This window comes from Hydractinia symbiolongicarpus, chromosome 9 (genome assembly GCF_029227915.1).
Source record: "Hydractinia symbiolongicarpus strain clone_291-10 chromosome 9, HSymV2.1, whole genome shotgun sequence".
NCBI classification, from domain to species: Eukaryota; Metazoa; Cnidaria; class Hydrozoa; order Anthoathecata; family Hydractiniidae; genus Hydractinia; species Hydractinia symbiolongicarpus.
This window is the reverse complement of record NC_079883.1, coordinates 21,434,007-21,460,616: the sequence shown is the minus strand read 5'-3', so window position 1 is coordinate 21,460,616 and position 26,610 is coordinate 21,434,007. Positions and strand designations below refer to the sequence as shown.

The 26,610-nt window shown below is 36.0% G+C and overlaps 1 protein-coding gene across 2 annotated transcripts; it reads left to right on the top strand.

The window, feature by feature from the left end:
• The first annotated feature begins 224 nt into the window (after window positions 1–224).
• On the top strand, window positions 225–25,741 carry LOC130657609 (uncharacterized). Of its 2 annotated transcripts, XM_057460602.1 has the most exons (17): window positions 225–317; window positions 1,931–2,104; window positions 4,121–4,252; window positions 4,609–4,721; window positions 4,882–4,977; window positions 5,661–5,783; window positions 6,364–6,627; window positions 7,945–8,067; window positions 8,766–9,014; window positions 9,175–9,297; window positions 9,542–9,715; window positions 9,904–10,089; window positions 10,247–11,547; window positions 12,251–12,383; window positions 13,209–24,710; window positions 24,832–24,996; window positions 25,123–25,741. In XM_057460602.1, exons 2-17 carry the CDS (start codon window positions 1,953–1,955, stop codon window positions 25,704–25,706), a joined length of 15,420 nt encoding a protein of 5,139 aa, XP_057316585.1. In that variant the 5' UTR covers window positions 225–317; window positions 1,931–1,952; the 3' UTR covers window positions 25,707–25,741. The 2 variants fall into 2 exon arrangements, with proteins under 2 accessions (XP_057316585.1, XP_057316584.1); XM_057460601.1 differs by lacking the exon at window positions 225–317 and having other exon boundaries at window positions 1,810–2,104.
• Window positions 25,742–26,610: the final 869 nt, after the last annotated feature.

Sequence of the window (26,610 nt, the reverse complement as noted above, 5' to 3'; positions counted from 1 at the left end):
GAAAGTCTCTGGTGCAAGCTTGTCAGAGCAGGGTGAGGCACCCGTCATAAATTGGACTCGTGTAGTAGGTGCTGCACCCATGATTGGTCATCATAGCCAAAAAGCAGCCTCGTTTCCAATTCCCTTTTAAAGTTAAAATAATACGATTTGAAAAATGACGTCATTATGAAATTAATAGGTTAATGCGAACTTGATAACCTTAATGTCATTAATTGACTTTTTGATCACATCCGTAATAAGCTATGATAAAATTAGTCAAGCTAGAAATTATGACTGGTTTTTCTTATAGATATTTTACTGGATATGATAAGAAAAAGGTGAGACTATTTCATAATTACGAAAGAAAATACTGTTTTAGAAATCAGTTAATAGGAATCTTAGTACTAGATCAACTAAATTAAGAAGATTCAATAAGAAAAAAAAAGTTAAGAAACTAATACTGCGTTTAAACTGGAGCAAATTTAATTGGATAATACTGCGTTTACACTTGAGCAAATTTAATTGGATAATACTGCATTTACACTTGAGCAAATTTAATTGGATAATATTGCGTTTACACTTAAGCACTAATACAGATTCAAAAAAGAAGAAAGGAACTGTTCAACATAGACCCTTTGCTAGCAGCCAGGAGACCTAGCCTAAATTTTCTTACCACTAAAAATCGGAAAAGTTAAGGCGCCAAAATTTATGATTGGTCGCAAACAAATTTCCTGCGATCAAAAAAACTGATGGCGCTTTTTGATTGGTTACTTCTATTGCTGTTTACTAACGTTATCATTATCATGAAATTGTTTGTTTTGAGCTCGAATTGTCTCACTCACCCAAACAATCTTTGTACTTTTTAAAAGAGGGTAAGGTGACCCAAGCTGGTTTTGTGCTCATTATTTAATATTAATTCTGGGTATGCACTGAAAATTGTTTTGTGTTAATTTGTGGATTTGATATTTAGGGATTTGCTCTGAACCATTCGTTTGCGTCTAAGTTTTCGTATGAGAGAAGCAGAATTTTGATGTCCTCAACGCAATACGAATGTTTTCCTGCCTGCTAACTTTATGTTTTTACAGGCATCGCATCAAGGGGTGGGTCTTTTTAAAAACGCACTGAGACCCCTAAAACAGCTTTTTTTACTTTAAAATAAACTTTATTTAAAAAGTTTTGAGTTTCAGCCGCAGTCTAAATTTTTTGCCGAGCACTTACACAAAATTTTAGAGTAAAAGTTTCTTAAACAGTTTTTGATAATAAGAATTTATTTTGATTAACATCAGTAGGGTAACGGATTTGACAATTTTTTTTATTATTTCCAATGAAAACGACTTTTTAATTTTTTATAGTTGTTTTTGACAAAGCTAAGCAGTAGCTTTTTGGTTGGCCTTTGCTTAATAAATGAAGTTTAAACAATGAAATTAATAACTTTAATCCTTTCTTTTTTCATTGTGCGATATACAATTTACATTTGAAAATAAAAACGAAACTCTTCAACAACCCTCCTTTGTTTTTTTAAAGTATTTTAATATCTTTGTAGTTAAAAAAAGTTCATTCTATGAAGGATTTGAGGTGTGACAAAAGCGTCATAACTGAGCTAGTGACTGTTCACTCTTGTAGAAGTTTCGATATATTTTAGTTGATTCAGTTATCAAAACATTGCTGTTCAAATATGAACAAACAGAACTCATTAAAACTGTGAGGGTGACGTTGATTGTACAACCTGGTCACTAGACTCCTTCATATTTCAAAATCAGCAGTTTTTTGGTTGAATTGATCATGTTAATGTTGGGAGCGTTTGTTACTACACTTGCTCGCTTTGTTTATGAATATTGTTATCTAGAGTCTGGGGAGGAGGTTGTATTGTAAACAAAACGCGCCAAACTAGGAAGTAAATTTTTTAAGTTGAAATATCAAAGAATAGGATTTTTTTTTTTTTTATTTTTAGAAAAGAATAGTCAGATGAAGAGATGCAAATTTTTACGAATTTTCTCTTCCTTCTTTTACTTCAACTATACTTTGTGTCGCACAATGCTTTGAAATTGAAAGCTTCAGCTGAAAGCTCACAAGATGTAGTTTTATCAAGACAACGAAGATCTGGAAACCAGTTACGGAAAAACGGGTAAGATGAATATGTCTAACAATATATTTCTTGTAAACTCGAGAAGTTTGACTTTTCAAGTTTTTTATAAATATTTTACAGTAGATAGCAATTTTTTTTAACCTAAATTCTCGTGCAACAAGTAATTCTGCGAAAAATTCTGCCTTACAAAAGAAACTTAGCTTCGTTACTACTTTCATTTTGCTCTTCTATTTTCAGTCATTTCCAGACTCTTGACCTTGTTTTTTGTTAAAGGAATTTTATTATCCCTCCAAAGTATTATAGCTATTTTCAGTCAATGTAACATTAAAAAGTTTAAAATACTTGTAAAATTTGCTTGCATGTTATACAAAAAGACTGCTGACTTTTTTTCCTCCAAGCGCTGACAGAGATTTTCCGGAACAAATTTTACCTATTCAGAGAAAGAAGACTTTCACTTTCCCTAACCAATTAACTAAGATTTTCATAAGCACTGTAACCCGCCCCCAAAATCTTATGTTACGAGAAGAAAACAATCTCCTTCACCACCGTCAGTTCCCACGGCCCTGCATAGGCGTTTGTGTTTAGTTCTGTAAGAAACAAATTTATTAAAACTGAAAGTTTTCGTTATATAAAAAAATGAAGACAAAAGACTATATTTTGTCGTAAATTTAACCAGCTTAAATAACTTTTGAATGGCTTTGTTAATGATCCGTGGCACATAGTATAGCATCAAAAATTTACTTCATAACGAATTCAACGATGAGTTTAGACCCAAGGCTCCAGCTAAAAGAAATGTTGTACTCGACTTATAAATAACAAGAAAGATAAAAGGAGAGCAAAAGGCGCTCCTAGAAGTTTTCTTGATGGCATACCAAATATTTAAGACTGTCCACTATCGTCTGCACCTTATAATGTAGTAAGGTTTCAGGTTCGGGTCCTCACTCCGGCGTACATCAAATGCAGTGTTGTCAGCACATTTGGAGCCAACTACTAACTGCAATCCATGGTAGATAAGTAAGTTAGAGCAATGTATATCTCTGGCGAGAATGTGACATATTTACAGTCGGAGAGGAGAGTTAGTCGCTAGATGAAATTTTAAAGGATGTTAAACTACTTACTTACTAACTTTTATACAACGGGAAACGCGATTAAACGGAAGTTTGATTTAAATTGACTCACCAGTCTTATTGATCATAAGCAAACATTTCACTTTGTTCTTCCCAAAAAAATACACAATTTCCAAGAAATTTAATATTTTGCTTTTCCAAAAAAATTTGTGAGGGTTTTGGAACAAATGCGGGAGAGGACAGGATATGGAATAAAAAAATTAAAAATCGGCGTGGTGGGGGAGTACAGCTCCATGGTAAATATTAATATTATAACATTAAACCTGAAGGAACCTTTTTATGTTTCGTTCCGATATAAACAAACCTATAAAGCCCTGGGGTCGAGGTTGTTCGAAACGAAAATAATTCATAAAGTAGCTTGGAAACCTATCCATACAATACGTTAAACTTAATAAGTCAGGGAGCAGACTTGTGTTGTGTGGCAAATAAAAATAGGGAAAGTGACGCCGCGCAACCTCTGATCATAGAGGCTGAGTATGCTAAGCGGAATTAATGGTGTAAACCCACAACCTCGTCCACATGAATTGTTAGGTTTTTTATATTTGGACGAAACCTGGGCAGGGGTTCTGCCCAATTTCGTTTCAAGGGTTTTTTTCGCTTTCAACGCCCCAGCTCTGAGAGGAAAAAGTCCTGGGATTGGGAACGAGGTCGCAGAAGTTTCGTAAACCAGGTTTAAATTTCGTGAGATTTTTTACACAAAATCAAAACAAAGAAAATGGCGGTTTTCGCTTCACGTGATAAACAAATCGTAGGAAAATTCATACTTTTTATTTGTCGGTAACACCTTGTTGATCGTTTTTAGGTAGTTTTTTAGATTTTAACGTTTTTTATTTTACTTTCATTTTTATACTCCTCTGAAAAGACACGATAACTCGATTTTAATCAACACTTATTGGCTGTCTAGCTATAGCTAATATTTTGTTTTTAGGAAAAATGTTTGTGTATTTCGTGAAACAAGAACAATATACGAAAATGTTCAAACGACCGTGACTGAGACTTTCGAGAAAGAAGTATGCTGCAAGGATTTTATCAGGTGCTGGAAGAAATGCAAACGTACAGGGTATGTTTATTAAACAGATTATGTATATATTTTTAACCTAGCTTGCTATAGGATGCACCCTGACAGGCAAGAAAAGAAGGACCACATAGTCAAATTGAACCTTTATGCTAATTTATAAATTTTTAGGAATATGAAAAGGAATTGGAAAATAATTGGAATTTTTTTTTCAACTATTATCCGGTCCGGTCTGTTGTTTATAGATTGTTCTCAATGCAAGTTCAAAACATTACGTCACGCCACAACTCATCTATAAATAAAATTTTGTGTAATGTAAATGTTTTGATTTTGTGTGTCTGTGCATTATTAAATTCAGACAAAGTTAGTATATAATAATGTTCAGCAAACTTCATTTTCAGAGTTATTACAAAGACTTTGTTGAAAACTATTTCAAGACTTAAAGATTATGAAGTTTATCATTGCTGTAAAGGATGGTCAGTTATTGATTCAACACACGACGACTGCCAAAAGCGTGAGTTTAATTCAGTTGTTGCCTGGAAATTATTGTATGTTTTTAGCAAATGCAACAGTTTGATCTTCTTCTGTTGTTAATTTGCTGCAATAAAATGCAAAATCCACCTGTAAAATATGAAAAATTTTCTTCTGCACTATCTATTTCTTTCTTATTCTAGCTGTTTGCAATCCTTACTGCAGAAATAATGGACTTTGCACTGGACCAAATTATTGTTCTTGCAAATCTGGTTTTACTGGTCGATTTTGCCAACTTGGTATGTAGTTACTGATTTCAAAGATTCTTACTTGCAGAGCTATACTTTTTAAATTCTTTTTATCTGAAATTTATAAATTTGATATGCACTCTGGATACAATGTAATATGTTAATGTAATATCATTGTAGTTTTACATGTTGAGCCAGTGAATTGTTTACCTTGTGATGGGATATGCACATATTTCACAGTTTTTAAAAAGCGTAGAAACAGAATCTATATTTTTAGTCTGCTAACCTTAATAACTTGACTTTTTATAAAATAAACTGCACATTCCGAATTTTGTTAAGTGGCTATGAATAAAGGGTTTCTAATGTTAACTTATGCATGACATTTGTTTTCAGCTTGTTGGTATAGATTTAAATCTCGACACATTCTGTGGAAAATGATATTTTAATTTTAACTGTGTGAACTAATATTTGTGAGTTTAAAAATAAAAATAAATATCATTTATCATTCGGTTGGTAATATTTTATGAAATATATTTTCACTATTTAAAACTGCCAACAAAGTAAGTAACCACTGTTAGGTATTGTTATATTCGGTTTTGCTACAGAAAATTCTAATCAATGAGCATGTTTTATGTACATGTGTTATTTTAAAATCACATATCATATTTGTGTATATGTAAAACAATGTTTAATATTGTTAACAGTTCACTTAACAATTCTTAATCAACTTTAAGATGTGGATGAATGTACATTGGGAAAACCATGTGAACAGTCTTGTATTAACCTTCCTGGAACTTATCAGTGCTTGTGTAATAAAGGTTATAGACAGGGTGATCCAGAAAGTAAATCATGCACTGGTGAGTAGGAATTCCATATAAGCATTTGCATAGCACTCAAGGGTGATATGTGTTTGGAAAAGTTAGCTTTGTGTTTTAAATGCAACACACAATTTTATAGCTTGACAGAGCAGATTATCCTTGAACATTTTGCATTGTGTATTTGTGAATTATTTCAAGTCAGGTGATTTGTTGATAAAGTGGATATGTGCATGCACAATTTCTTTCGGTAATTTCTTTTGCAACATTCACTTTGTGGAAAAGTGGAAACAATTTCTAATTCTTAGCGGCAAAGTTCTGTACTATAAACTGTTAACAAATCACAAATTAAAATTACTATTTTGTTTTTATACCAAAATGTATATGTGTACATACAACATTTCAATTGGCGTTTTGCAACATTTTTTTTTTGTCAAATTTGCCATTCGTAATTAATTCCATGGAAAACTGCCATTAAGTCCTACACTGAATCCATGGCATTGCTTTACAATTGCCAAATTTGCCAAATTTTAGAAAATGTGGTTTAATAGACTGTTTTCTTAATAATCTAGCTGTGTAACAATTTGTTATCAAGGCTGATTTGAATTTATGTTTCACATAGATATTAATGAGTGCCTGCTGTCACCATGCAAGTGTGCAAGTGGAGGTGCTGAATGTAATGCTCAGTGTGTTAACACAGTTGGTAGCTACCGCTGCACATGTGGAGGAAACTTTCGACTAGCCAGGAATAACCTTTGTACTGATAAAAATGAGTGCTTAGAAAATCCAGACATATGTCCACATGCTTGTGTTAACACTAATGGTGGCCATCAATGTAGATGTTTCCAAGGATTTGATTATGACCCTGCAAAACAGCAATGTGTGGGTGAGTGTGTTTGTTGTCAACAAATATTAGTGGTGACCTTAAAAAAAGGCAAAAATAGGACAATTATAGCATTAAAAAATACCTTGAAGCTAAAATATTGAAGGTCTCTAAATATTATAGGAAAAAAGCATTTTTCTATCCTTGATATTTTCTTTTTGAAGAACTTTCCAAGATTTTTAAAATGAACTGCCAGTATGTTTTTTGCAATTGTTTTTTAGTTAGTATATAGGTGGAAAACTGTTTTTGCTTTAGATTCTTAATTCTATACACTAGAAAATTCTTTGAGATGCCAAAGAGCTGTCATCATTAAAAAATCCTGGAATAATTGATCACTTCCAAAAATAAGGTGGCTTCTGTGACATTTTTAATTTCTGACTTTAAAATAGGCTGGAAGTGATAATTTTTGACTTAGCAAACTTTGGTTGGGGTTAAACTTAGGACACGCCTCTTAGCTATAAGGCTGTGAATGAACAATAAATATTGACTTACTCTACTGCATTTTATGCATAGATGATGCAAGTGACTTTTTTTGACTTGCTTTTGGATTTGACTTACCACATAGCTGTACTAGGATGGGCAATATAAGATATTAACTTAGTTTTTTGGGGGAAGAAATGCCGTCATTTTATCCTGGAAGGGTTAAAGTTAATACTGAGTGATCAATATTGACCTACTTTTAACGTTAAATGTGCCAAAATATGACTTACTATCGATTTTTCAGAACAGACAAAATACTTGATAGGTTGTTTATATTTTTTCTCGCACACTTCTTACTTTGTCTACTATTAAAGGCCACCACACAATGTTTAAAGATACGGGTGACTTTATTTGACTTACTGTTGATATTTTTGTGGTTATTTTTTGATAATTTTAAAACAATTTCAATGATAAATCAGTATATACTAGAACCTTTAATTATTGGTTATAAAAATAAGTTTTTATGACTAAATACATGTGTCATTTATTGATTTACTCTTCATTTTATTTATGATAAGTGACCATGATATGACTTACCATTTCATATATATACTATACTATATCTTAACTTTGAAATAGACCACCTTTATATATTTGCGCATATGTCAAGATACAAGGTTTAAGTTTCAAAAAATCACACCTCTATCGCAATTTTAAAACACTATATCAGTTTAAATGGGCTTTTTCTACCTGTGATAAAAATTTTAGGATAAAATAACCAAGTAAGTCAATTTTATGCACATTTTTAATTTTTTGACTTTCTTTTAAAACATAATAATGTCACACTATTTTTGGAACTGATCCAGTTTTAATATTGATCCCTTGTATTTCCCCTTTTAGCAAAAAACTTTTGTGATGGATATCAAAGTGGGTGTGAACATGGATGTCAACCTGTATTTGGTGGATTTGTATGTACATGTAAATCGGGGTACTATTTGCATTCAGATAAATACAAATGTATTGGTGAGTACTGTAATATGCCATTGCATTAATTACATTATTAATGACTTCGTTTGTTGCTAACATAGGAAAGGCGGCATCTGACGATGTAGCTAAACTTTATTTCAGTATTTTAATGAACATCTGGATTAAGTTTAAGGAGAAAAATACTCTTTAAAAATCTTTGGCAGTTTTAAACCAAGAAATTGACTTTAATTTTATATACATTACTTTTATACATTTTTTTCTACGTTGTGCATACGGAAAAATAAGGAAACAAACTTAAATATGTCAAGATCAATGTGATAAATATGATCAGATAAGCTTGTTCCTAATAACTGCAGTTTTGTTTAAATCTCTTCTTTATGGTACACTATTAATATTTGTGTGAAAAGTTGTGCAACAATTACATCTGTAGGCATTGGTTCTGGTAACATTTAACCATCATTCTAAGAACCTTTACAGTGCAAAGATATTTGTTCAAATTATATAAGTTTTCTAAGAATTTTTATAAAAGACTTTTTTCCTGGAAGTGACCGAAACTTTGTCCAATCCAAACGATGTTTGAATTAAAGCAGTTCGAATGGCATGCGTTTTGGCATATTTTCATTGATGTCGTGATTGGTTAGAGATTAATCACATGACTTCCACCACTACATACTTTAGCACTACTTCGTTATAACTGATTTAGTAAAAAAAGCAACTTTGTTCTTTCTTTTCAGACATAAACGAATGCGCTGCTGGAATGAACCCTTGCGATCCACAAACAAGCACATGTCGAAACACGCCAGGGGGATATCATTGTGTTTGTAAAGGTGGATTCTTTAAAAGTGGCATCATTTGTGATGATCGAAACGAATGCGAGGAGAAAACAGCGCTTTGTGAGCAGAAATGTCTCAATAATTTTGGTTCTTACACTTGCGGTTGTGAGAAAGGTTTTACATTGAACGCGGATGGAATTACATGTGATGGTAGGATAAGTTTATTTAACTATTTTAATTTAACGCTTTATACACTGTGTTCCTTTTTCTGAAACCATAAAATACCGCCACTTTTAATCTTAAATCAATTCAAAATTCAAAGAGAATCCAAAAAAGGGGAAGTGTTGATTCTTTTGTTAATCCTCTTTAGACATCGATGAATGTGCTGCGGGAAAGACTTACTGCAGTCAGCGTTGTGTAAATTCTATTGGTTCATTTGCTTGCGCATGCAATCCTGGATACACTCTAGATGTTGACAAAAAGACATGTCATGGTATATCCTTAGTCATTCTTATTTTTGAAAACATTACCCCTTTTGTGCAAACATATTTGCAAGTATCCTTTTTTTCAAAATGTTATCGCCTTTTTGTGGAAACATTATCGTTTTTGATGGAATTTTTTTTTTAAATATCATTACCTGAGCTTTTCAGATGCAAATCATTACTGCTTATCCGCCTCTGTATAATATTACACTCTGTATTGTATTTTTGATCAGAATTGATACATTTTTAACATAGCAAATCCTTGCAAGGAAATGATTGATCCGTTCTTTGGTAAGGTCACTTGTAACGGCTATGTTGTTGGAAAGAAATGCACATTCACATGCGACACTGGCCATCAACTGTCCGGTCCTCATGAAAGAACTTGCGAAACTTCAGGGAAGTGGTCAGGAAGAGAATCCAAATGTTTACGTACGTCCTTTGCTATTATTTGTGTTTGCTACTTCTGTGGAATAGTTGTTTTTAATTTTGTTTTGGTTGCTGTTGTTTTTGTTGATGTTTTTGTTGTTGTTATTCTAAATCTCAAAAGTCATATTTTTATGTATTAGTCACTTTGCAGTTGTGATCGTTGTCATCTATTTTATTAAATTTCTCTCTAGCAAAGAACTGTGCAGCTCCAACCCCTCCCAGCAATGGCAAAGTTACGCTGCCATGTGAGCTAAGCTACGGTGCCACTTGTCCAATCACGTGTTTGGAAGGTTATATTTTACGCGGGAAAGAATTCATGAAATGCGATATAGTGTATGGACGATTGAAGTGGGATATAAGAAACATTAAATGCGAAGGTAGGAAAAACTGTATTTCTAATTTTGTTGATGTCTTAAAATATACTTTTTTAAACATATATTTTTCCAAGAAAGCGTTATAATTTTTTTTCTTTTCTTTACAAGCACAACACAAGTGACTGCGAAAACCCTCTCTAACTCTTCTTACTTTATTTAGAGATACTTGTCTGCAAGCCTAATCCGTGCTTGAATAACGGTGTGTGCTCAATAGTGACCGACACTAAGTATATCTGTAATTGCACCTCGACCGGGCACAGTGGCAAAAATTGTGAGAAACTTATTGTGGAAGTACCAATGATGCCAAAATTGCCAGCGAACACAACATCTTCGGCCCTGTCATTCTCATCCAAACCTTTACGTTCGGTAAAAATCAATATTTATCCTGAACATCCAGACATTGTCTTTAGTAGCTCATCAGTAGAGTTGACAAAATTTCAAAACAAAAAGAAAGTTACTCTGCGATCTGGCATAACAGGTTTGAGATGGGTAGCATACGAGATTACGTCAACTGAACCTACCGAACATGTGACTGATGGTTTGATGTTTTTCCACACAACTGGTTCTTTACCAGAGTTACCAGGAAACAGCTTGCTAGGTCTGGCTAAAGATTGTTATAATGTCATCGTGAAGCCAAAGAGTTGCTCAAATATTGGATTCAGATTTTCTTCAACAGCGTGGTGGTCTTCAAGAAGCGGTGGCTTGGTTAGCACGGACGGTACTGTTTTTGTTGATATTAATGCAATCACATTTCCGGTTGCTTTACCCAAGATCCTAACAACCGATCTGTTTTACGACTTCAAACACGCGGCGGAAATAGGAATATCGCAACAGCCGAAGACTAGCACTTGTCGAGAATCTTATTTATCTAATGGTCAACTTCAGTACAGTGTTTTAAATGATCTCTTTGTTAAAGACTTTATCAAACAATACAATCAACTGACGCCGGCCTGGTTTACACTTTCGGTTGAAGGCTCACTGAGATATATCCACGCCGACAACATACGGACCTACATCTGGACGGGAGCACGTGTGAAACAGGAAGCGGCTTGTGCAGGAGCTGCTATTGATGAAGAATCTTTTTTCTTAGTTTATCTTCATCATGAGAAATTATCCCTGAAAGTTTATGAAAAAAACATTATCATGAAAACAGGGGGTAAGTTCTGTTTTTTGATTGATATGTGTAAAGCAGAACCACACCTTGTTATACCTCCTGATAATCATGGACATCTTGAAACTGTATTCTCATTCGCGGAGTTGCAGTCTCTTGGATGGACAATTAATGTTAAGTCGGTTGGCTTTCGAAAATCAACTAGTCGGGATAAACGAAAGTGTAGAAACCCCACAGAGCTACAAGTGGCGTTTGGTTCCGCTAGAATTGAATATAAACACAAGTCGTATGTCCGTGGTGGTGCTCAGGGTAATCTCTTCATGCAGTTGGTGAACAAAAACGGTAAACAGGTATGTATCCTTCTCTTTTTAATTTAACTTTAAGCTTTACAGACTGGTAGTCTTATGGTAGAATGTTCGCTTCCAGTGCGGGAGGTCTTAGGCTCATGCCAGAGACTGTAAAAATGTGAATCTATCCTTTCTGCTTAGCGCTCAGCATGAGAATATGATTGATATCTTAGGCGGTTGTGTAGTTAAGCGATTGCTGTGCTTGCACGACTTTCGTAGCTCAAGTGGGAGCTTTAAATGCACTAGGACCCCCTTCGCAGAACCCTCGATGATAGAAGTACCAACAGGAATTGAAGAAGCTATTCTGGGTAAAAAATATAATAATGTTTACTACTTAGCATAATAGCTATGATTGCTACTGAAAGTTCTGAGTTATTGATATATTTTACTCTTCCATCACTACGCCCACTTTCCAACCCGTCCCTCACTATTCACCAACACTCCACGCACATTTCTCCGCAAAAAATCAAAAAAAGCGTAACAGTGGTTTTGTGTAACACTTATATGGTCAATAATCTGTACCTGATTACGCTCTTGTTTGGATAACGTCCTCTAACTTCTGCCATCTTGAAGAAATAATAATAACGTCGTCGGAGAATGTATGATGTCATCAATTTTCTTTAATTTTAATCCTACCTACCTGCCAAGTTTTAAGAATTTTATTAGGTTTTTCTTGCGTTTATTTGTCATTTGTACTTTTTTTCAGGAAATTTCATCGCTTAATCAATGCTTTGATGGAAAGTCACGTTTCGATACACCTGCTTGGTACACAGCCGACACGAAACAAAAGCGATACACGAAACAAGCGCCTGCCCATAATGTCGTAAAGAGTCGCACATGTAAGCATATACGCTAATGTTTGTTCGTGTTTACGACTGTAGCGATACTTTATTTTTTACTTCATAATTTATAGCTCTCATTTAAAGCAATGGGACAACCCTTGTCTTCAAATAATTTTTATAAACTCATATTTTTTTTAATGGTGGTATATAAAGCTGCCGTTCTTTGTACGCCTTCCTCTACTATACTACTTTTGAAATACGCCTATCTCTGTTATACGCCTTTCTTTGAAAAATGCCCTTTTCTACAAATGCGCAACTTTATCCGGAAATTCACTTAGACGGTTTGTTTCTTGGTATTTATTTTGTTATATTAATGAAGAAACTTTCAAAAGTCGCAGGAGGTAATAAGGACAGACTTGATGCAAAGAAATTTGAGTTTAGGTCTAACACCGTCTAAATGAGATTGAAAGAGGGTCGATAATATACCCCGTCCAACCCATGCTAGCATGGAAAACAGGCCCCGAGAATGATAATGATAGACATGATGTTGATTATTGTTTTTTGAAGGAGGTCCTGAAATAGCGTACAAAGTTACATCAATTTAAAAAGTTGTTTAACGATTATTAATTACACGAAACATTAGTCAAGGATGAAAGTGATAAGAAAAATTTTATCCTTCGAAAGAAAGAACACAATAAATAGATATTAATGAGAAATAACTTCCGCGAATAGACTATTTTAACATTGTGAGGATAAAAATAAGCGATTAGGCCTTATTTAATTTTTTCACGGACCTAATTTTAGCGATTGTGACTAAAAATCACGAAAGTGTCTTCCTTTAAAGTTGTTTTTTTGCTAAAATTTAATTATCTTTGCCTTTAGCTCGTCCTAAACCTAAACACGACGTGTTAACAATCATCCAAGGTAAAAACTCTGTCTTCCAGATGAAGACTGGCTTGCGTCCTGTGTTAAAGAAAGCCGGAGACCAGCTTCACTTAAATTTCATGTACAAAGAAACAAAAGCAAAATCAACGGGCACAGGAGATAAAAATTTTGAAAAGATCACAGCTCTTCAAATGATTCAAATTCCTTTAATGGATTTAGAATCAGCTATGATGTCTATTTTTGTTACAACAGAACCTCTGTTTACCAGGCTGTCAAAATTTCAACAGTTTGTGGCTGATTGGAATTCGGAAATATTTAACGATGTCAATGAATTGATGATAAAAGTGGGCGATTCGAATTTTGTTTTGTCTAAGATTAGAACTCATTATTACAAAACTGGTCCTGCCGTGGTTGAACTTACTAAGCTGATAGCGTCACTTAAGGCGGACAAGTTAAATAACATTGACCCGTCGTCGATCACAACAATGGAATCTGCATTGTCGTCTCTGAAGATCATTTTAGCAGATTTAAAGAAATTTGCCGTTATCAAAAAGCCGACGAAAGACTTCACGTACCTAACGTTGAATTTCGCTGCAAGCATGTGTATGTTTCGTCCTTGCATGGAGTCAACCAACGTCACATTATATCCTGCCAAATATGACTTAAAGTTAGCTGGCTTGTGTCACGATCTATCGAAGGGGCCTTACGACATGTGGCAAACGGAGGTGATTGTGAATGAACACAAAACAATGGGAAACTTTTTCAACTTTAGATTGCATGATAAAATGTTTATTTGTTTATCTAAAGATGGTGTCAAAGTTGCTAAGATCCAATCCGGTATCAAAATTCTAGGAAATGAAATTAGAGATGTATTTATCTTAGAATATAAAAGAATTGTCATTCCAAAGAAAACTATTCGATTGTTCGGAAAGTATGATTTTATCGTTAATAGTACGGTCAATTTGGAATTGAACAATTGGGATGTGGCGAGTGTTAGATCGTACGGGTACGCGAACGTGGGTTCATCTTCATTAATTAGTAATTTGCAGACCAAGTTAGACACATTTATTACTGAAGAATATTACAAGTTACGTAAGCGCTTGCACGTGGCGCAGAATACAATCACAGAAATGACAGGAAAGATACACTTTTATACCAACAAAATCAAACAAGATCAAAAAGCTGTAGGCAACATGAAAACGGATTTAGCTGACAAAAAATCGAAACATAAGTGGGCAGTGGAAAACTTCAAGGCTTTCGAGACTACTTACACGCGTAACAGAGTGAAAATGATAGCTATCGAAAACGCAGTAAAAAATCGATGCACGATAAAATCTTGTCCGTTCACTTGCGCAAAAATACCAAAATGCACGGTATGTCAGAAACCATGGATGGTGAACAAAACCGTACCGCTTTGTAAAGTGACGCTTGAGGATCGTAGGTACGGTTATCTAAAAAGTCAGCAGGATGTCTGTTCTCATACTGTGCAAGATCGAACGTTAAAGTACACTGGAACTTGCAAGCAACCGGCCCCTGAACCTGGTTACGCCCAAAACGTTATTGATCGATTAAACGGTAAAATTAACAAAAACGAATCGCTAACGTTAGAAGATGCGTACTTGTTGGAATCGATAAATCCCGAAGCTGGAAAAAAATTAATTGATCAGATTGAAAAGAAAATGTTTTTTGATAGCTTTCCACGCCGTCTCCAAAACGTACTGCTTACAGAAGAAGAGTTTAACAAACTCGAATCGTACACGAATAAAACGTTTGCCGATAAAATACGGAAACGAATGAAGACGATAAAGAACGCAAAAATAATGAATCGTATTATGATTAAATTGAACATGAGTGAACCCTTAACCGAAGAAGACTATCAAAGTTTACGAATGATCGATCCACAACTGGAGAAAAATGTCCGTAAAAGCCAGGCCATTGCGGAAATCACGAAGAAAATACAATTAACGGGAAATGTGACAGAAGAAGATCTCGAAAGGTTACGAAAAATTGCGCCGGAATATTCAAAAAACTTAACAGCGTTGATTGAAAAGCAGGAGTATGAGAAGAAAGTTTTAGCGCATATTCAAAAAAGGATGGCAAACGGCTCATTGAGCCCTGCTGACATTAAAAAATTAGAAGCTATAAATCCGACGGCTGCCGAAAAACTCAAAGCAGCTCTGAAGGAGCAACTAGAACAAAAGGTTAAGGAAATGGAGAGCAAACTTAATACAGTCAAAGGAGCTCTCGATCAAGGACTGAATAACAGCGAGTTCAAGAATTTACAAGATCAGTTAAATACTCTCTCAGGATCTTTAAAGCCATACGACAGAGACACGTTGAAAAAATTACAAGAGAAGATTCTCGCGAATAACGAAACGTCTGGCTCTATTTTTGAGGAAGTGTTTGAAAGGTTGGATTTAGGTTATGATATCAAGAATATCACCGGGAACTCTGCTGATATCCAACGTGTGTTGCAGCATTTCTTTGCCGTGCTGCCGAAGTTTGACATTCCTAGCATTCTTCAACGAAGCGCAGTTGGCGTTTTAAAAGGTCTTCAGAATGTACAGGAGTGGTTTCAAATGGCAGGCAAAATTGTAGCCCAAGCTTGTACGAGATGTGGTACAGCATGCACTAAAGACAATTCATTGAAACAGTTATTAAATACATTAAATCAGCACCTAAAATCCTTTGATTCTAAAATTTGCAAAACAGCATGGACCGATGGTGTGAAAATAGATTCAGTAAAGGAGATTTGCGCCATTTTGTCCAAGGTGCAATCTTTTGTTAATGGCGTGCAAGCTGTGAAAACCACACAATGTCACAATATCGAAACTACAGTAATCACACCTTTAAAACAAATCGTTGGAAAATGGAAAGACGCCAGAAAAGCGATGGAGGCTTTAAGCAGTGACCAATGGAAAAAACATCCAAAGACAGTTGCAATGTTTAAAGAATATAACGACTTTGCTACTAAGCTTCGTTCTGCATTTTCCACCGAGTTGGGAAGTGTTAAGATTTCTCTCCTAACTGAAGAGGAAGTCATCGCAGAGGTAGAAGCGTCGTTGAAAGATGATAATTCAACAGTGAGCATGGCACAGTTCGAAGTACTGAACGCTATTTTGACAAATGTTGTTAGCGGGATTGAGAATTTACCGAATTTAGTAAAACAAAATAGAAAAACTACAGTCTCTGTTTCTACAAATGAAGCTAACGGTATCGTTGGTGAATTCAAAAAACTCATTGAACGCGTTTTATCCTCCTTGAATCAACTCTGCACAGATAAAAGGCCGGATAGTAATCCGAAATTCCGAGCAATGCCTATTTTAATAACAAACTCGGAAGCACAACTCAAATTGTTTTTAAATTCCAAAACCTTGCCTGACTTACTAAAATACGCTCAGCGTTTTAACCAGTTCGCGAAGAACATGATCATTTTTATGAACGAAGTAAAAGCATCTCTACTACCGTGCACGTTACGTAATGGGAAAATAAATGTTGATCAAACAGAAGTTGCTGATTCAGCGTTAAACGAGTTGAGACTACTTATGGCTAACGTAAAACCGTTATCGAGGCGAAGTATTCGAGATTATGCTGATGATATTAAAAAATTGATGAGCGGTTTTAAAAATGGTATTTCAAGCCCGGTTGGAAGATTAATTGACCTCATGTCAAGATTTATTGACGACTCTCCGCCATTTAACATCCCAGTGATGCTCTCCCTCGCTCCGAAAGTTTCTAAAATAACATTTACCACTTTACATGAACATTTCGATTCAATGAAGAAGTTTTTCGATGGTATTGTTGACGTTTTGGAAAAATGCGATGAAGACGATTGCAATTCGAAAGATGTGTTCGGTAAAACAAATCTTATAGCTATCGCTGCAAAACTGGACAAGTATTTAAAACCGATTTCTCAAAATGTGACACGATTTATTGAAACAATCAAGTTTAGTCCGAAAGGACTGCCTCTTTTTGTAGCATCAATGGAGGAGATACGTACTGCACTACAAACTTTATCTCGAAGTGAAACCGGATTCTCTAAAGAAGGTATCAAAAATATTGTGAATGCTTTTAAAGACGGGAAGGAGAGCGTAGATACCATCAAAAATAGCACAAGAGATTTGTACAGCTCCATCGCAGGTGTTTTAAACGAAGATATCAAAGCATTTAAAAACACACTCTCGAACATTGGGGATACCATTTTAAAATTGTTTACACGCTCCAAAGGAAAGCTACAGAATATGAAATTAATATACGAAAAAGTTCAAAAGTCAATCGAACAACTATCCAACCTTCCTGCAGATAGCGATATACAAAAAGGAGCGTTAGAAAGACGCCTGGAACTAGTGCAGGATTCTACCTCTATTGTGCGAGATGTTGGCGCGCAATTTGAAGTGATGTATTCCATGGGTTTAAACTCTGAAATGGTCAATTACATAGACGTACAATACGCGCCAAAAATTGCGTCACAGTTGAATCATGTTCGGAATAGCGGCGGCAAAATTTTGAATAACACAAGAAATATTGTGGAGGATATCGGCATAGATCTGCCACTGCTCGACGAAGCTACTATATTCGGTGTGGATGTGTCGAAACTGATCACAGACATGGTCGCCTCTATGGGTAACCAGAAAACAAGATTGGCTAAATCGCTGACGTCAGCATCTCAATCCATTTCAAACGCTTTGGAAAGTTTTTCAAAGACCGCAGAAAGAGTCATTAACGATATAATCGGGGGTGTTGAGAAATATCGGGATGCGTACGAAAGGTTGAAACAAAAGTTAAAAAAATACGGCGATATGTTCGACGAGGTCGAGAGTACGCTGAAAGAACTGAAAGACAAACCGTTATCAAAAATAGGGGAAATCAAGAATGCCGCTGATGAACTTGTGGATTCGATAAAAGAGTATGATTTGACGAAAATTCTGTCTGCCGACCCTAAGGTTATACCTCGGAAAGTGGAAGAAATGCAAAAACTGTTTACAAGTACAGGGACAGCTTTTAAAGAAATTGACGATATTCTGAAAAAATGTAAAACATGCAAAGTGGAAAGAATATTTGGTTATAATTATCTCAAGTCGGTGGCCGATAAACTGGAACGTACCTTTAGCTCAATGCTAAAGAAAATAGAAGTTTATGCTGATAAAGTAGGTGATACAGTTGGCGAGCTTCAACATGTTAAATCTGCTGCTAAGAATATGAAAAACATGTTTCGAAAAATAATCGATAAAAAATCGTTTGGCGTCGATACTCTGAAAGAACTATCAGATGCGTTGTTCAAATCAACCAATGAGATCACAGCAATTCAAAATGGAACGGTGAATGTTGTGAAAATCTTATTGGACAAAGATGTAGACCTGCAGGTAATAGGTGGAACAATTAATAACATCATTAATCAATTTGGTCACGTGATGAATAAGTCGCATGACGTCGCCAAGAAAGGCGAGGGCGTTTACAAAAAGGCGTTAGAGTTGCGCTTGGTAATTGACGATTTGACAAACAATGCGAGTGGACTCTCCGATGGACCTATACGGAAAAGAATCGACCTGGCGAGAAGTTTAGCACTCAATACAAAAGATTTGATGAAGGAATTTCCAAAATTATTTAGTTTGTCAAGAGAGACTTTAGAATCCGCTGGCTTAAGTGGCAACTGGCTGAAACGATTTGGATCAAATGTTGAAGATCTCACAAACTCTTTAGGTTCGCTGCTGGACAAAACAGATCGTGTTCTGAAAGCGACTGATGTGGTTGTGGAAGGTGTTCAAGACATTCGTACTCAGCTCCCTGTTGTAAAAGACGGCTTCAAAAAGCTTTCAGATGCACCATGGGATCAGAAAATCCCAGCAATTCAAGAAGTTGCTAAAAATATTGGAAATGTCTTTGATGTGGCAATCGAGACAACGATAAAGAGCGCGAATGCTTTGAATTATAGTTTAACTAGAAACGATTTAAAATCTGCTCTTGAAACTGTCGTTGGAAAAAGTCGACTTGACAAATACCGCGGACTCTACAAAAATGTCTCGACAGCTATGGTTAAATTGCAGAACGGCCCAATAGTTGAAATCGGCAAATTGACGGACTCGGTCGAAAATTTTGTGGAAGGGCTTGAGGAATTTGAGTTTGGGAAAATGCTGCTGCACAATCCTGCAAGTTTGAAGCAAAAACTTGAAGAGTTTCAACAGTTGACACAAATCTCAGGTGGAATGCTAAAAGACATAGCCGAAATCACCGGATTATGTAAAACTTGTGACGCAAGCTTAATTTTCGGAAAAGGATTTATACACTCGTTTGCCGGCAGACTGGAAACTACATTTGGAAATATAGGAAACAACGTTACGAACATCATTGATCGCGTTGGTACTGGTTTACAAGGATGGCAAAAAATGGTTGACGTTGCGAAAGGTATATCTGGTCATTTTAAGGGCTTGAGTAAAGGAGGAATAACAAGAGACACATTTGATAAAGCCTCTGCTGCGTTGTTAAAGTCGTCAGTTGATGTAAACCAATTCACGAATGGAACTTCTGATATTTTTAAGGCACTTTTTAATGGCGACGAAGATATGAAATACCTGCAAAATAACTTTGAAAGTTTGGTACATCAAGTCAGTGGTGTTTTTAACAAAAGTTCGGTCGTATTGCCTAAAGTTGGAGATGTCTTTGAGTCGGTGCAGCAAGTCAAAACTATTTTCGGCGAAATTCAAGATAATTTAGACGATGTACAGGAAGGTCCAGTTGAGTCAAGAATCACAGTGCTTAGGAAGATAGCAAAAGGTATTAATGGCATCGGTAAGACTCTGCCTATTATTTTTAGCCAATCAGCGGACGTATTACCGTCTCTGGGTATCGACTCATCCTGGTTTAGACGTGTCACTAAAGGAATGGTGAATGTATCGAACAGTTTGTCTGATGTGGTCAATAAAACAGACACTGTTCTTCAAGGGGCAGGCATTGTGATGAAAGATGTTAGAAGCATCCAGGGCTTGGCCAACAGTATAGGTGAAGATTATCACAGGATTTTAAGAGCGCCATGGAAACAGAAATTCAATATTTTCAACGAGGCTTTGGGTAAGGTGGATAAAATTTTGGACAATACAGACAGTATCTCAAATACTATCGAGGACACGTTGAAAAAGGTTTTAAGCTTTGATCGCGATTTAAGTGGAAGTCTCGGCAAAATTACCAATAAAGTTTCCGGTATGATTGGCAACTTGACGAATGCAGTAAAGAAAGTTGCCGTCATATATGGAGATATTACAACGACCATTGACGACATAAAATCAGGGCCCATTCAAAAAATTGGAAAACTAACTGACGATACAAAGGACTTCGTAAAATCGCTGAAAAATTACGATTTAGGTGAAATTTTAGTTTTGGCGCCAAGATTTGCGAAAGAGAAAATTGGCGACCTGAAGGATATTGTATCGCAATCAGGCAGCATTTTAAAGAATATTAGTCACCTAGTAAATAAACACTGCAAGTCCTGCAACTTCGATGTAATTTTTGGAACTGGTTTTGTTTCCAGTATCTCCAAACAAATTACAGGCAATTTGGAAAACATCACTAGGAAAGTGGAGACTGTTCTTGATAAGGTTGAGACGGTATCCACCAGTGTCGTCAGCATTGTCAGTTCAGTGAAAGGCATCAAAAGTCAAGTTAACAGGTTAAAGAAAATAGATTTTGATCAGGATGGCTTTCAAACGATATCCTCTGTTTTGCATTCGTCATCTGATCTCCTGGAATCGATACGAAACGATAGTTCGGACGTTTTTAGTGTTTTATTTAACGATGATCAGGAGCTTTTAAAGCTCACAGGACAGTACCAGGGCTTCATAACGCAAATGAGTGGCTTCTTAGAAAAGGCGGGAAATTTCAGCGAAGATATTGCAGACGCGTTTGGGAGATTTGAAAAGATAAAAAGCGCATTCAATAAAACAAAAGCTAGCTTTAGAAATCTCGCGTCCGGCCCTCTCGAGAGTCGAGTTGCAGCTGTTAAAGATATCGCAGACGGGGTTAACGCCATAATGAAGGGATTTCCCGAAATTATAAAAAATCTCCCGATGTCTCCGAGATGGTTGCGTTCGTTTGGAACTAAACTGGAAGGAATCACTGAGGGAATCTCGAAAGTGATGAACAAGACCAAAGATATCGCATCTGGAATAGGCGAGACGATCGAAGGCGTGACTAATGTCAAAGATACGGCCTTGATTATTGGAAATGAATTTAAGAAGCTAGTTGGTTCCGGATCGATTGGTAGTAAAATTCGAACAGCCGTTAATATCGTTAACAAAATAAAAACGTTGACTGGACAGATCAATACGGTGGCAAGTAATGCGAGCAACGTATTTAAATCTTTAACTGGGAAAACATTGCTAAAAACCGATTTGTTGGGTGACAAAACAAATGAATTATTAGAGAAGATCAGCAATGGATTGGGTACAGTAGCCGATCGTTATGAAAAGTTCCATAAACTTTCTAAGACGATTTCGGAAGCGTTTGATAAAATTGAGGATGATCCGTTAAAGTTCGCGCTGGAAGATCTACCAAAAATTTTCAATCAATCTAGTAATTTTATTAGTCTAATTTTTAACGATGTTAAAGGTTTAGCTTCTAAACTCGGTGTTGAGTTAGGAAAATTTGATCTGGATAAAAGGTTAGTCCAATCAGCAAAACAATTTTACAACTTTGCGCAAACAGCTCTAGGTGCCATTGGTAGCGGGAAGACGTTAGTGAATGACTTCAAAGCATTAATAAACAGTAAAGATTTCAAATCTGCCATGTTAAACTTTAAAAAGGTCCTCGACTCCGGGAGTAATTTCATAGAGAGTGTGGATAAGCTTGGTAAGACGTTGTTCGACAACTGGGAAAACATAAAAGGGTCATTTACAAAAACTCTTGGTAAAATTACTTCATCTTTGGGCATCGATCTCAAGAAAATGGGTAGCTATCTCCAAAAAGGTTTGAAGGTGGGCGGACACGCCCTGAGCATTTGGTCAAATATTGAGCAGCTTTTAAACATAAAAGAATTTAACGCTGAGACTGTCTTGCATGCAGCGAACAGCGTGATAAATATCGCAAACTCGGGTGTTAAAATCCTAAACGAATTTGGATTTAATATAGCGACAAAAGGTTTTGAAAACGTTGCGCAAGTAATGGGCGTGGTCACAAGTGTAGTGCAGTTGTATCAAGGCATAAAAGGATTCGTTGACTGGGTGAATGATGCGTGTGATATCACCTATAAAACCGTGGTCATTCCGAAAAATATAACATATTTGTGCTTATTGGATAAGGTGCATATTGAAAGTTTGAAAGTGCCTGTTGAAAAATGCGAGTACATTCAAAAATCTGTAATCAGTGGATATCACGAGGGAAAATTATGTTGTCTTAAAAGCGAGTGTGTTTACATGCAGCAAGTTGCATGTTTGAACGACAACGAGAACTGCTGGAAACTAAAAAAAGAGTTATCCAATACTTTGCCGAACATTCAGAAGCAGATGATTGTGACTTATCAAAATTATAACAACGCTTCTGGTGTGTTAAAAGCCAGGGAGAAAGATGTCCAAATAGCGGAAATCCAGCTACGCCGTTCACAGCTAACACTTAATATCTCTCTTGCTGAAAAATTAAGAAGCTCTCGCACGCACCAGAAGGCTGTTAAATCGCACATCATTATGGGTAAGCAATGGAAGATGATCTCACGTATGGTACATCGCAATAAATCCGTTATAAATATTAAGAAAGTTGAATTTGACGTCACAGCGTATCATCCAGAAATGAAACTTCTACCCGTACGAATTAGAATGGTGGACGAGAAAAATTTAGCCAGTCAACTCGATATCGCCGTCGATTTCGAAAAAGAAACTGCATCCTTTACAAACGTCGTGCACATGATTGTCGCTAGTTATGTCGACTACATACCACTTACAAAACGGCGTCGTCGGTCTCTTTCTCAAAGTGCCGTCAATATTGGAGAGGAAAAAGACGCGAAACATTGGGCGTCAGTGTGTATAAACTATAAAGAAGAGTTCGTCACACTCATGAACATAATGGAAGAGCTCGAAAGTAGCGTGAAAGCAGCAACTGATAATGGCAACGTCAACCTGCCTATCGGTAATTCGGTTCCTAGTAGTTTCACAGAATCTGAAGCTACTGAAAAATTACAGAAAGAATTAATGAATCTTGACGCAGCTTCGAAGGAGAATATCAATGAAGTAATTGAGCGTTGGCAGAAAACAAGCGAAGTGGTTTTGGGCGATGACATTGGCTCCGTGTGTGTTGGATTTATTGATTGCTTTGAAGCGCAAATAAACAACTTGACGGTTCTTTACGAGCCTGAGATGAAAGGCTACCATGTTGCCATAACAACCTTAAAACAACTTCAACAAACTGTGTTGTCATTCATTAAAAATTCGAAGATGAAAAAATTACATGCAATAAACGTAGTTAAAAATATCCTTAATCTATTAAATCTTCTTGACAAAAACACTTATTTTTGTGACGAAGCACCAACATTGGAAACAAAAATGCCCCTGTCTGCCGTGGCTTATCTTGGAGAGGACTTTGAATTAACATGTACAATTGACGGACCCGCTAAAATGGAATATCAATGGCGAAGAAATGGAACTTTGCTTCCAAAACAGAATTCATGGAAATTACAATTGGAAGATGTTTCTATTGAAGACCAAGGATCGTATGTGTGCGGAGGTAAGACATTGACAACCTTAGTAACATCAAATCGTGTTCTGGTACGCGTTTTTAACAGATTAAAGTTAAACGCACATCCGATAGACCATGCGTTGGAGTATCCAGGAGGGAAACCGGTTATGTTTTATTGCAATGGTACAGCCGAACCTCAAGCGTTTTACAAATGGTGGTTTCAACCCTACTCAGCAAGTAAAGCCGTGGTGTTGGCACAGTCTAGCATTTTGAAGATTTCACGAGCATTAATAAAGAATACTGGTCAATACTGGTGCGAACTTTCAAATGGATATACCTCTATTTACAGTAGAAAGGCTAAGCTTGATATTGTCAGAGTTTACAAACGCAAAGAAGCTGTTCGACTGCGTTTTGATATCCTCTCACATACTGAAGATACTTCTTGCAATCTACCACAGACCGATAATTCAGCAAGTGTGACCACAGCTATTCAATCATTGTTGAAAATGAAACTTGGTTTAACGGAAAGTGCTATAAAGTTGAAGTATAAAAATAACGGCACCGAAAGTAACAAAGCCGGATTGACTGTGGATGTTAGCATGTCGCAAGATAAAAGTACGGCACATGATAGTGTCAATTTTGCATTATCAGTGGCGAGTGAAAGATCTTTGCTCCAGACGAAAGTCTCTGCTGTCATCGATGATATGAAGGAAAACAAAGGCTTAACCGTGAAATGGAAAGAATGTCGCCTTACTGTAGAAACACTGAGATTTTCGATTGATTGGCAAGTTGGGGAACTTAGCTGCCCGGTTGGGATGGGCCCGAGTGAAGACAAGGTCAAATGCGGTGAGTTTTGATTTGATTTGATTCAACTGCTATATCTCTTGATTGTAAGCATTGGAACCATGTGCGATTTACCGACTGCCAATTTGGACGAGGGATATACCCGTTTACTTGTTTTTTTCAGTTCAATGCTCGCCTGGCAGTTATGATGACGGAAAAGGAAGCTGTTCTCTTTGTCCTGTTGGAACGTACCAGCCATTGGCTAGTCAAACTACGTGTTTACCATGCGGTGATGGCTTACTCACGCTTAAAGGTGGCACCCCGAATCGTGCAGAATGTCAAAAAGTCGGTAAGATGTCTATTGTTTTTCCCTAAGAAAGGTCCACATGCGTGCTGTTTTTTGATTAGGTATCATTGGGTCGCTTTTATATCTTTCTAAAGGCATGATTAATATTTGCATTTTTTTATCTTACAGATTTTACATGTGACAAACCATTGCATATTCTCCTGGTAGTGGACTCATCCGCAGCTGTTTCACGATCAATTTGGCCCAAAATAAAAGACTTCTTGGTAAAATTCACCAATCATCTACGACTTTCAGACGAAGGAGTGCAGGTTTCTCTTGCATCATTTGGTGATAAAGCCAAAGTAGAAGTAACACGCGACAGCTTTGATAACGTCACACAACTTCACGAATTCATATCAAACCTACCCAAAGTTGGCGGTGAATATCGACTCGATCTCGCGTTTGAACTTGCTGATAAATTAACTGCAACTGTTGGGCAATCAAGACAAAATCACGCTGTGTTGTTTGTAACTGAAGCAAGTGATGAGGAATATAACAAAGTGGTTGTAAATGAAAGAGCAAAAGCGATGAAGTTAAGAGGCGTTGATATTTCCACAATGCTTTTGTTGAAGGGATCCATCTTTGGTGTAGACCAATACACATCTGTAGTTTCTCAACCTATCTCAAAGCATTTCTTTATTGTCAAACAAAATCAAGAGCTTTCAAGATGGTCGACTGTCGCATCAAGAGCAGTTTGCCGAAACGTATTTTAATGTGATAACCAATAAATAAGTAAATAATGTTGTAATTTGTGCACTTTTTTCATTGCCTTTGAGAATCGCGCCCAATGTATTTCACATGAATATTAATGTTAATGTTTCAGGTTAAACTGAATAAAGAAGCTTTGCACTGAAACTGCACGAATTATGTCTAATAATCGAGTCAACCGAAATTTGACGTTAGAAAAAATATAACGCTAGTGGATTAAAAAGGCGACTTTTATCTACTTTCCACAAATCTGTCGTTGGTTGTTTATCTGTTTGATCATGTTGATAAAAAGAAGTTGTATATAAGGGATTGAAATTTGTGAAAAGTAGGACGAGTTAAATAATCTTTTTTAAAAAAAGGAGGATCCCATTGAACAACACGTTTTTACAAAAACACTAAAATAATATGCAAAATGATAATTTTGTGCACTGCGCGCTTTAATAATGCGACGCCAAAACATTAAAAAGGTATACTGTTAATTTTATAAGTTCTATAAAAATTTCATAAAAAATATACAAATTTATTTATAAAAAATATACAATTTTTTAAAATTTACAGTTGGTATGAGAAAAAGAGAAGACTCTAGAGGAGTATGTTCAAGATTGTGATGTTATAGAATTAAAAGTCGAACTAAAGTTAGATAGGAATAGATTGACAAAACCAAAAGAATTTTTCTGGAAGAAAAGTATAAAAGCATCAACAAAATGAGTAATAACAAAAAGCGTTTAGTTAAAAAATTTTTACAATGAAATTTAGTTAAATCTCGGAACCTTCCCTTTATTTTTCAATTGAAAATGTCGCAGTAATAATCGAGCATCTTCTCGCGGTGTCCCGCTTAACATAAACCGTGCTTGAAAGTTCCTCCACTGTCTGTAGTGCAGTTGCGATAAATAGCTACCCAGTGCGAGT